This window comes from Cupressus sempervirens, chromosome 5 (assembly GCF_028749045.1).
Source record: "Cupressus sempervirens isolate cs-2001-9-10 chromosome 5, ASM2874904v1, whole genome shotgun sequence".
Classification (NCBI taxonomy): Eukaryota; Viridiplantae; Streptophyta; class Pinopsida; order Cupressales; family Cupressaceae; genus Cupressus; species Cupressus sempervirens.
Genome location: NC_143122.1, coordinates 22,717,295 through 22,729,690, shown reverse-complemented (window position 1 = coordinate 22,729,690; position 12,396 = coordinate 22,717,295). Strand labels below are relative to the sequence as shown.

Genomic DNA, 12,396 nt, shown 5'->3' with positions numbered 1-12,396 from the left:
GTTATTATCAATTTTAAAATAGTTTACCTCTCCATATTCAGTTTCAAGAAGAGCTAATAACAATGCTTCTCTAGAAAGCATATTCTACATTAATAGGTTTTTCTTTGTTTCTTCTTGTCCTTCAAGCTCGTCTTCTTCAATCATATCCTTATTATCTTTTGTAACTAACCAAAATTATAGACCCATGCATAGCAGGTGTGTCTTCATTTTTAGTTTCTAGTTGGCATAGTTAATTCCATAAAACTTAGACTATGTTTCCTGAAATGTGCCATAGATCTCCTTAATTAGTTAAGCTTTTCCTTCAAGGACCTAATGCTTTGATATTGATTGTTAGAAAGTAAAGTACAACAAGATAGGGGGGGGTGTGGAATCAATTATGCAATTAAAACAACTGTCAATGTCCTAATTAATTTTAAAACATGTAGATAATAGATCATGCAACAACCATAAAAAAGATAACCATGCACAATACCACCATATTTGTTAACTAGGGAAACCCTTCATTAGAGGGAAAACCTTGGAGGGGATGGTACCCTCAAAATTATGTACTAATATAAAAATTTCTTATTAGAGGATAGACCTATTAGGAGTCAATGAATAAAAATCAACACATATGAGTCCCTATTAGGAGACTTTGAATCCTTGTTAGGAGATTTCCACCCTATTAGGAGTTGAAAGGAAGGCCACTGAAATCACTATCTAAATAGCTCCTGTATTATTCCTTTTGAATAATACAATTTGATACAACAATTTTCCAAAAAGCAACTTTTCTTGCCAAATATAGTTCCTTTTTAGCTCATCATATCTCAACTACACCAAAATCTATTCTGATCCAAAAGATATTTGCATTCAAAATCACATAACCAACAATGATCTCAAAATCACACACTACTATAATGAAATAATCTTTCCTTTATAGCAAGTTCTAAAATAATTTATTGAGTCAACCCTAAGGATTTCCCAATTTACAATTATAATATAGGACCATCTTAAGATATTACAATACACGTTACATTATAATTTTACACTTTAACTTAGATTACACACAACTGTTGGATCATAGTCTTCATAAATTTTCATGTGATGAAGATCTAATCATGCTAACTTAACCAAGTCATCACCGACATGTCTTCAATCTTCATCTCATCTAGCTCAACTAAATTCCATCTCTATTAGGAGATAAAATCCAAACAACAACACCCTCTTTCAAAAATGTTGTCTAAAAGATGCCTTAACTAAAATTTGCATAACTCTAGATCTAGTATTCATATTTTTGTATGCACTCTTAGGTGCAGCATCTAGACATACTCCAAAACATAAAAGTATAAGTGTGCATAAGCTAATCTTCAATCCTTGCACCACACAAAGTCAATCTCTCTTTGTTATTCTTCCAGTCTTCATAAAATAACCAATATGTTGACATCAATGACCAACTCTGTCATGAACGCAACACATAAGCTCTAAATCATGTTTCCAACAATGGTAATATGTTCCCCCATTGGAATACCATCAACATTCATACTTACAAGGACGTTGGTTACTTAGGATGTAAGGAAGTTTTACCCTTGTGCATGACAATTGTCCATTCCTCTTTTTTTGCATTCTCGACAAGCTTATCCTACATCAGTCTAGTAAGGGTCAACTTGCAAGTGCAGCCAACAACCAATCCTTAATTTGTTTCTCGCTAGATTGACATCAATAACAGGTATTTGGTAGGTTCGAATAAAGCACATTCTAAGTGAAAGATTGAGCCCCAACTTGAATGTCAACAATTTCTTTGAGGTCACAAGAAAGGTCGACTTTAGCGCAAACCCTCCTTTGAGGATGAGTATTGAAAAAATTATTTGGTTCTATACACACCACCTTGACAAGGGTTTGTGCAATAGCTTCGATAAATGACCAACACGACAAAGGGAGACTCAAGATCTTGACCCACATAGGGACTCAAATTTTTATCATCTGAGATAGTGAAGTTTGAGGACCACTACTAAAAAACAAGCAACAAAGACCTAACTGTCCAGGGCCCGTGATTAAAAACCGCATTAGCGTGGGAGGGGTTTACAAACCAAAATAAAGAAAAGCCCTTGGTGAGACTTTGAACACATTCAACCCAAACCCCATGAGGAGTCCAAGCCTTGGAAACCCAATCTTTAAGCATTCTTTTAGGAGGAGTTCTACCCACAAAATACCCTATCAAAGTATGCTTCTCCAACTAGTCACATACATTTATCAAAGTCCTGAATATTAAAAACAATATCAGGGGGCCTTACCTCATGAAATACTTTCAAAACAAATTTGTGTGTGTGTTTGTTCAAAGGAGGTTATTGTAGCAACTCCAACACCAACATCAACTGCTAGGCTAAAGTGGGTCAACGCCATATTAAAAATCTCTTATGCTTTTGCAATAAATGCAAAATGATAGGTGCAAAACATAGAAATGGTCTCATAAAAAAAGTTGTATCATATGCAAAATCCTAGCAGATTGATTTCCATATAACTATTGATGAACATAATAAGGTATTAAATACTAGTTAAGTTTATATTTTGAAATTTATTATGAATGAACATATACATGTACTCAATATTGATGAATATGTATTGACTTATTTGATGTATATATGCAGAAAAAATTGAGTTTTATAGAGTTGATGAATGCCCCTGACACTAATGATACTTAGGACAAGGAAGAGGTAACATTTTCATATTTTCTTTCAATTAAATGTCATCATCGTATCATAACATGTTATATTTTTTCATCTCAAAAATTGTGAAAGTTGCCTCATCAATGGTATTGCCTCCTAAGAATATAAGACAAACATCTCAGATAATGATATGCATTTGTTCTATATACATATTAAACAACTACATTTACAAATGAATACATGTATTTTGAATTTTATAATAATTGTCTATATTTTTAGATTATTTGCTTGTGTTGATTATATTTTACTTATCCAGTTTTATAGTACCTAATAACTGAACATGACCTTAGAAAACTAAGATTATTAGACCCTAACAGTTATGGGAAACTTTCCCTGGTCCTCCCCTTCCCATGTGCCTCCTCTCCTCTAATAACCTCATATTTAGTAGCAATCACTTGATGATGTTCCGTGCACCCCATAGTCCTTTTCACGTGGAGGCGGAGAGAGGACATTAGTAACACAGTGGGGCAACCCACGTCCTTAACACACTCCACTAAGAACGTGCACCTCCCCATTAAAGACCTCCCAAATTGTACTACTATACTTCCGCAATTCCTGGCCAAATTTGGCGGCAGTCTTAAAGTGTATTAAAGATCAAACAAACAAAGAGAGCAAAATTCTATGGATATGGGAAATAGCCAACTATCAAACATCTCTAAATCTCAGCTAAGATTTTAAGAGGCGAGTGGTAGTTGAGAATAAATACCTAGCCAAATTTAGCTACCTTCGTTAGAGTACAAAGTTCACGAGGGACCATGTGAATTTTCTCTGCAATTGAATAATGGCAGGACTTCACAAACATCTTCTTCAGTTGAGTATTTTCTTCGAAGCTTCCTACGAAGCAACTTTATCACGGATTTATGTTTATGGCAGGCCAGGCTTTAAAATAGTACTTTCCAGACCCATCTATTACCCTTATCAAAATTCTTATAAGTTTACCCTCAGTTTTTGTCATTAGGTATGGTAGGGATTACTCTTAGTTTAATACAAGGATCAGGTCAAGAGCCTTCAAGATATATGAATTGGCTAGACCCACTATATGTATCGTCTAATATGATAAACTAATTCTATCATAATCAAAATGAAATTTTTAACTATATAATAGACAACTATTTAGAACTCAAAAAGATATTTTTTTAAATATTAGATAACATTAAATTAGAAAACTAAGATCTTCAAATGTTGTAACTAGTTCCATCATTATCAAAATGAACTATCTTCAACTATTAAACAATTTTATAGAAGATCTTTAAAGATCTTTGATTTTATTTTGTAATAATTAAAATTAGATTAGAACATTGAAGCCTTGAAATATTTTCAACTATTCCCATCATAGTCAAAATAAACAACCATCAACAATATAATAAACAACTTTATAGAAAATCTATAAAGATCCTTGTACATATATATTTTTTAATGTTAAACTAAATTGAATTGGATAAGATAGGTCATAGGTCTTGAAATGTTATCAACTAGTCAGGTCTATTATAGTAAAAATGAACTGTCATCAACTATATAGTTAACCCATTAAGATCTTTGAATTTTGTCTATATTAAACAACACTGAATTACAAATCTGAGGTCCCCGACTGTTTTCATCTTCCCAAGTACTGCCATACACCCTTGACCAATAGGCATTTATGCTCTCACTTTATCAAAGGCAGTTTACCATGCAATCGTTGAGTGTGGGTCATACAATAGCATCTGATTCGATGGGCAGTGTCATATTGTCCAAGCATAACCATTGTCCTATTCATTTGTCCCTGGCTACGAAGGTACGCATAGGACATGCAAACAATTTGTGGGGTTAAAACAATGGGATTAGATTCCAATTCCATTTCTTCCTCCTTCACAGGCATCTCATTCATGAAAAGCCATCGCCATCACCTTTAATTTGAATTACCTATTTGTCCTCATACACATCGTACACCGATGGGACATACCATTCTTTCAACTCAATGTTTTTTATCTATATAACAAGCTATTCCTCACATAACTCCTTCATACCAATCTATACCCACTTCCTTTTCAAAACTCTGGTTTTGCATTTCATTTCTCAGTAGTTTTGGTTCTTTGAAATGGGGAGAAGCAACAAGGGAAATCAAATAGCTCAGCTTGTTTTGCTGGAAAAGATCCTGAGAAGGTGTCATAGAGTAGCCGCTGCTAAGAAGGACGCACTTTCTTTGAAAAATGGTGGGTATTTCAGTCTGAGAAGTGGGAATGGAGAGAATGGAAAGGGAATTCCGTCAGATGTTCCAAAGGGACACATTCCTGTCTATGTTGGGAATGATCGGAGCAGATTCATCATCCCCACAACTCATCTAAATCACCCACTTTTCCGTCAGTTGTTGGACAAAGCAGAGGAGGAATTGGGGTTTGATCATGACTTGGGTCTCTTTATTCCCTGCGAGGAAACCACTTTTCAATGCCTGCTTTCTCTGCTTGATGGCCGGAAATCCACCAGATTGATAGAGTTTAGAAAGTAGTCATTTCAGTTCCATTCTGTATCATGTGGGTTATGAGGAGAGGAAGTTTTGATTTTAGATTGGAAATGGCGAATAGTTCAGTTTGTCTGGTGTAGTGGTCGAATTTGAAGTCGTGGATTATCCTTAAAGTCTCAAATTCGATACCGCCCCTTATTTGAATGGTGCCCATGTGCTGACCTCATTTTTATTGCCAAATCCCAGCCCACATGGTCAGACCAGTTAGAATACTCTTTTTCCTTAGATTTTTAGGACAATACTTTCCTCCTTTTGGGTTCAATTTAAGGATGAGTTCACAGATGGGAGTAGCCTGGATTTTGTGCTGTTGTTTCATTTTCCAGCCAAATGGGCAACCATCCACCTTTGTACAGATTTGAATGAATGGTGAATATTCACCCCAAAAAAAAAATTCCATTAAATATGTTAAATCTTTTCATGATATATCTGAGTTTGATTTAGAAAGAGGGATTTCTATTCATTATACTACAGTCCGTGTTTCAGCAGATTCAATATCAGATTTTTATTGTGTATTAACTTATGTATTACCATTTCAGATCAGATGATATATCATCAAGATGTTAGAAATCAAACAACTTGATATCTATTTACATATGTCTACATAAATAGTGATACAAATGCACATATACATGTGTATATGTATATAAACACAGTACACAAAAGTTTTCACTGTGTTTATGTTAAGAAATAAACTTATTCTTCAAGAAAGTAGAGTGGTAAGAGACTTGTGATGATTGCTATACATTTATTTTGTGAATATTATAAATTATTATTGTAATTTCTTAAATGAATTGTTCTATTTATTCTTCATTTGATATTAAATTTGAGAAATTGTTGTGGAAATTTGAGATCATCTTGATGCATGGAACAAATTAGGTGACTTCGATGCATGCCTTCCTCCTCCAACTTTTGTTACTAATATGTTGATGGATAGTGGTTTTATTAATCCACCCACTTTTTTGTGTGAATATGTATTATTATTTCTTTGAAATGATGATTTAGATATGTTTTCATTAGAAAAGGACAACTTACAATCGTTGAGCTGTTTAGTAATTTTATAGTTGTGAATTGTTGTTGTAGAAGCATCTAGGTCGATAAGTATACACCTCTACTAGAAATATTTCATATTTTCTTTTCTCTAATATTGGTTCATTAATTTGACATCTCTCAAGTTTTGCACGAGTTTTAGATGTTGTAATTGCAATTGCACTTGCACTTGTTAGAAATGAATGCAAGTTTGGAGCATTTCGAGATGATAAACAAGGATGACAACTTCAGTAGCCCATAGACTACTAATCTCCACAACGATAATTTACAAAAATGGGAGCTTTGGAAATTGTATGTATACTTGGTAGATTGTGTATATCAAATGAAGAATGGACATTTTGTAAGTTTTTAGGGCTTCAAAAGTTCCAAACAAAAAATTAAGGAAAGTTCTAGCCATCATTCGACTTTCTTCGTCAAGGGTTGCAACAGTTCAATATTGATGGGGAAGTATTTTAATATTTTGTAAAAGTAATGACCAAAAATATGAGGCACTTGGTTAACATCATTGATCCATATATATTGTTGTTGCCTGGATATTGTGGTTTGCCTCAACAAAATCATGTTGAGTTTACATGTCCCTATTATTAGGGTGCACTGTGTAGAGTATTAATTCAAATATCCTAACAAAGACATGGAGAGAGTTCAAGTTTGTACCCACCTCAAGTGGAATTGTTTCAATTATTGGTGGTTTTTCTCCTCATTATTGTATTTTGCATTATTTTAACATTTTGACTTGTACTTGCACTTGATCTAATTTCCTTTTGTCTCTCTTTCCTTTATGAAATTAGGATAGGATCTAACATATTCTCCTTAATTTCCCTTTTCTTTCCTATGCACAAATTAAGATAGGATCTAATTTCTAGGCATCCTCTTTTCTCATTAACCATAATTTCTTTCCTACCTCTCTAACTAACTTTGAGCTTTTCATACTTTTGGGATCCCAAGGGACCTTGTGACATTGGTATCACTCTAGGTTAAGGTTGAAGTCAACATTTACCCAAAGTTGAGATTGAGGTTGGCCTCTACTCGAGGGACTAGATTTGCGAGAGCTCAGGTTAATTTCTGTTGAAAACAGATTGACATAAGTATGAGAATGTGTTTTAATCATTGTTTTGTCATTGATGTCAAGCCTACTGCTTGTTGGTAAGACAACTTCTTAGTTGATTTGAGTACTATCATTTGTTTGATTGATGAAGAGGATTTGATCAAATGTGATAACAAGAGCACCTAAATGAATGGTTGAGTTATGGTATGAAAAAGGAGTACAAAGATCAGTTAAGATAGTGATGTTATAGTGCATTGATTATCTACTTAAGGTTGTAAAGGATGTGTTAGGATTAAACCACAAACAAAAATAACAATTACAAGCAAATATAACCAATATCAACAAATAATAGAACGCACAGAAAAGAACACAAAACAACAAGATTTAACATAGTTTGCCCAATCCCTGGGCTATGTCCACCAAATAGCAAGTTTGATATTATTACAATCTAGTGATTACAACCTAATTACAATCTGTAATCCCTTACAGCTCAATACTGCCGCAAGAACTAATTTTTTTGCATAACAACAATGAAACAATCCCTAACCCTAAGCCCTTTTATACAAGTAATTTTACAACTTTAGGGTTATAATTAATAATTACATGTTGGCCCAAAATCCCAATAAAATAGGGCGCCAAAGAATTTATGAAGTATGTACAGTACTTTCCTAATCAGTCACCACAAACTAACAATCTCCCACTTGGAGACTAATCAAACTCTACACTAGACAACAATTTCCCACTTGGAGACTAAACCTATAGCAATATTGCGACCATATGGGGCTCCCACTGGATCAAAGCACCCTAGACTTTGTTGTTATTTTATTCCTATTTAGTGTAGAAGACCAACCAAAACTAAAGAGGAATTCAACTTCTCCCTTGTCACTACCTTTGTAAACATATATACTAGATTCTCATCTGTATGTATCTTGTCCAGCTTTAACTATCCATCATCCAAAACTAACTGAATGAAATGGTACCGCAACTATATGTGTTTGGTCTTTGAATGCAAGGCTAAATTCTTAGCAAGATGAATGGCACTCTGACTATCTATAAACAAATAATTATCCTTTTGAGGGTGTCCCAATTCTTCCAATAAGAATTGAAGCCATATCATCTCCTTCGTTGCCTCTATAGTGGATAAAGCATTAACCTTCTGTAACCTAGAAACCTACCTCATGGCTGCTCCACCAATAGTATAGACATAATCTATAGTACTCCACTTGATATCAATATCTCCTACCAAATCGGAGTCAACATAGCCCTATAAGCTAGTAGTAGAGCCTCCAAAGTGTAAACACTTATTGGATGTTCTTCTCAAATATCTGATAATCCATTTGACTACATTCCAATGCTCAATTCTTGGATGACTCATATTCTTGATAAAAACGCCCACTACATGTGCAACATATGGCCTTGTACATACCATAGCATACATCAACCTTCCTACAGTTGAAGCATAGGGTACCTTTGACATCTTATCCTCCTCTTCTTGCGTCTTGGGACACATCTCTGTAGTCAACTTCAAATGACTAGGTAAAGATGTGCTAACAGCTTTAACATTCTCCATAGAGAAACGTAACACCTTTTCAACATAATCAGCTTGAGATAGTGTCAATTTCCCATTCTTCCTATCTCTGCAAATCTTCATACCAAAGATTTGTTTTGCTACCCCCAAATCCTTCATAGCAAATGCATGTGCTAACTAGCATTTTAGCCCCTTAATGTGATCCATGTTAGACCCAGCTACAAGCATATCATCAACATATAAACATAAAATAATGTAGCTATCATCATCCAACCTCTTAAAGTAAACACAACGATTTGAATAACACCTACTATATCCATGCTCATGCATAAAACTATCAAGTTTCAAATACCATTGTCGAGGTGCTTGCTTCAAGCCATATAATTTTTTCTTCAATTTGCAAATTAAGTTCTCCTTACCTTTGATCTCAAATACCTCTAACTGAGCCATATATATCTCTTCATCCATGTCATCGTGAAGGAAGGTTGTTTTAACATCAAGCTACTCTAAATGCAAATGTTCAGTAGCCACAATACTTTAAACAATATGAATAGAAGTCATTTTAACAATAAGAAAAAATATCTCATCAAAATCAATGCCCTTTTTCTATGCAAATCTTTTTACAACTAACCTAGCTTTAAATCTTTTCTTACCTCCATCCTCTTCTTTTAGCCTGTAAACACACTTATTTTGTAAAGTCCTTTTACCTGCAGGCAACTTACATAAATTCTTTGTCTTATTTTTTAGCAAAGAGTCAATTTCTTCTTTCATTGTAGACTCCCACTGAATTTTAGTATCCACCTATACAGCTTCATCATAACATTCAAGTTCATTAGCATCTATTAGTAAAATAGAATACAAAAAGGAAGAAAATCTTTCTGGAGGTCTACTCATCCTTGTTGATCGTCTGACATTAACTGGTGTGTGTGGTATTTGTTGTTGTGGTTGTTTCTGTTGGTGCTGAATATTGAAGCCCCAATTTTGAGCACCGTTGAGAAAACTTAAGCCCTATAAATGCTTTTAAATGCATATGTATCCAACTGTATTTTTAAGCCCTATGAGGTGTTTAATATTTCTAACACCTTGTATTCAGTATGCCTATGTGTTTCATGAAGTTAAATTGCCATTCCAAGTCATTTCATGAAGTCTCATTTTGAACATTTGTCAAATTTGCATTTTTGCTAGTGTCAAACAACGACAGGAGCCTGTGTTTGTAATTGAACATCTCACACCCAGTGATGTTTCATGACTCGCCACTTTGGGAGTATCTACTGTCCATACCAGAGAACCTATATTTGAGATTTTAAGTCATTTCGAGTCTGTTTGGCTAGGTTTTGAAGCCCTCAGAGTTGGTCTTTTAATGTTGTCATGCTGATGTGAATTGCTCAAAATTTTGGAAGGCCCTATTTGACCTATTATAATTTTGACCCAGTTGACCAAAATGAGAAAATTCCTTTTGCATTGCTTTTTAGTGGTTAGAGACTTACTATGTTTCCATTTTGAGCTTATGAAGAATCTATTTGATTAGTTTTCAAATGCAATTTCTAACCTTTTACTGGTGTCAAAAGGAGCAGATTTGTTGGAACGCTTGTTCAGGATGTCATAACTTGAAATCTATGATAGATGAGATCAAATGGATTGTACCATTGTGTTGTACTCTAAAAATACTTCGAGTGTGCCAATTTTCAAATCTTGACGAATCCGTCTGCACACTTTCCCAAGTCAATTCCATTTGCAAAAAATGTCTTTCTGCCATTGTTTTCAGTCATCAAATTCTGAGTAGCCTAATTTGACCGCCTACCATTTTCACCCAGTTATTTGTCATGAGCCCAGATCACAAACTTATACTCTCCTTGTGATAGTGAACTAATTCCCTAGTTTTCATTTCCCCAAGTGTCAATTTGCCCAATTTTCAAAGCCAAATCCAAACATAATTTATTGCTTTCTAACATGTTTTTGTGTAGGCAATTCTAAAAGTCAACTTTGACAGTCAATATCTTTTGACCTTGAATTTTTCATGAGATGAGATTTGACATGGTACAAGTGTACGAAACAGAGAATCAATGTGTCAGATTTCAAAGCCCGGTCAATTATTTGGGTCAGTTTTTAAAGCCAATTAAAGGACTTCCTGGCACAAAGTTGACAAGTTGCAAGAGAGTGATAGAATGACTTGTAAATGACAGTTCAATGATCAAATTTGATTTTAATCAGTATTGATGATTAGTAGATCATTTTGAGGTGTCAGTTGCCTGAAAATGAATTTTTTTTTTAGCCGGACCCACTTTGGGGTTCGACTAACTTCAGTATGCTGATAGGGTATGTCAAGAATTTTGTTGTTTGCTTGCATGTTCTCAAGGCAGTCAAATCTGCATCAAAAATAGTTTCAGAGTTTATCACAAATACATGATGCATCACTGCAAAGGAACTGTAAACTATGTATGAAGTTGTTGGGGTAGAATGACAAAAGTGGAGCTTCAAATCATGATTGATGTGGTGGTTATCAGCTACAAAAATGTAATCAATCTTCTGGAGTGCTTGAATCTAATGGCCCACAATATGGTGGACATGGACAGAGAGGAATTGAGGGAGGCATTCTAGGTGTTTGATAAGGATCACAACAACTTCATCTCCACTCTCAACCTCCACCATGTGATGATCAGTTGAGGCAATGTAGTTTTGGATGAAGAAGTCAATGAGATTATTTGTGAGGCTGATATTGACAACAATGGCCAAATCAACTTAAAGATTTTGGCACTGTCATGTTGGATGGCCAAGTGGAAAAATAAAAGGTGTGCCTTCATATTATGGGTAATGCAAAGGCAGAGCTACCACCTGAAAAGACACTCAAATTGGCATCTATTATAGCATCTAAGCTAGCCATGAGTTGAGTAGAAAGGGTTCTATGTGTAGTGAGGTGGTGATTTTAGTGGAGGTCGAAAAAGCTTTCGGTAGGGCAAAGGAAGGAAATGTGAGGTAAATTTTACCCTCATGCAACAAAAAAATTGTCTTTCATCAGGAGAATCTTTGAGAAACGTTTGAAGAGAATTTTCAAAATTAAGGAGCCAATATTCTTGTAGGTTGTAGATATACTATCAGGTGAAGAGTTTATCCAATGGACCATAGATACAGGGTAAATAGCAGAGCCACACACAATAAAAAGGAGTGAATAAGTAACTAGTGAAGTGTGGAGTATTGCTATTAACTATGTAGATGAAGGCATTAGAAAATAAAGATGCAAATAAACTTGTGCAAAATAGGGGAGCCGCCTTGGAAGCCCACGTGAAGGGCATTTGGTTGAATAAAAGAAGGTTGCCATGCCATAAACAAGAAGACCATGTGCGATAGTGGAAGCTGCAAATTCAAAGGCATAAAAACTCTCATGCAATAAAAGCAAAGAAGTCGCAGTCCACAAGACAAGGAAAAAGCTATTTGAAGGTAGCAGACAAAGAATTGAACTCTCAACGCAAACAAAGAATGGAATCTACATATTGAGAGAGTTAGAAGCCCAATTGCATGTTTTGAATGTCTAAGTAGCTGATTTTGAAAGTCAGAGAGGAGACCATAAGCAATGAGA

General features: G+C 34.8%; 1 protein-coding gene across 1 annotated transcript; it reads left to right on the top strand.

Annotated features, from left to right (window-relative positions):
* The first annotated feature begins 4,710 nt into the window (after positions 1 to 4,710).
* LOC149554402 (auxin-responsive protein SAUR50-like) lies at positions 4,711 to 5,603 on the top strand. The gene has a single exon (XM_089828470.1). It carries the CDS (start codon positions 4,780 to 4,782, stop codon positions 5,185 to 5,187), a length of 408 nt encoding a protein of 135 aa, XP_089684596.1. The 5' UTR covers positions 4,711 to 4,779; the 3' UTR covers positions 5,188 to 5,603.
* Positions 5,604 to 12,396: the final 6,793 nt, after the last annotated feature.

What these genes read in the sequence shown, in the direction of transcription:
- LOC149554402 (XM_089828470.1), top strand. Translation starts at nt 4,780, where the DNA reads ATGGGGAGAAGCAACAAGGGAAATCAAATAGCTCAGCTTGTTTTGCTG.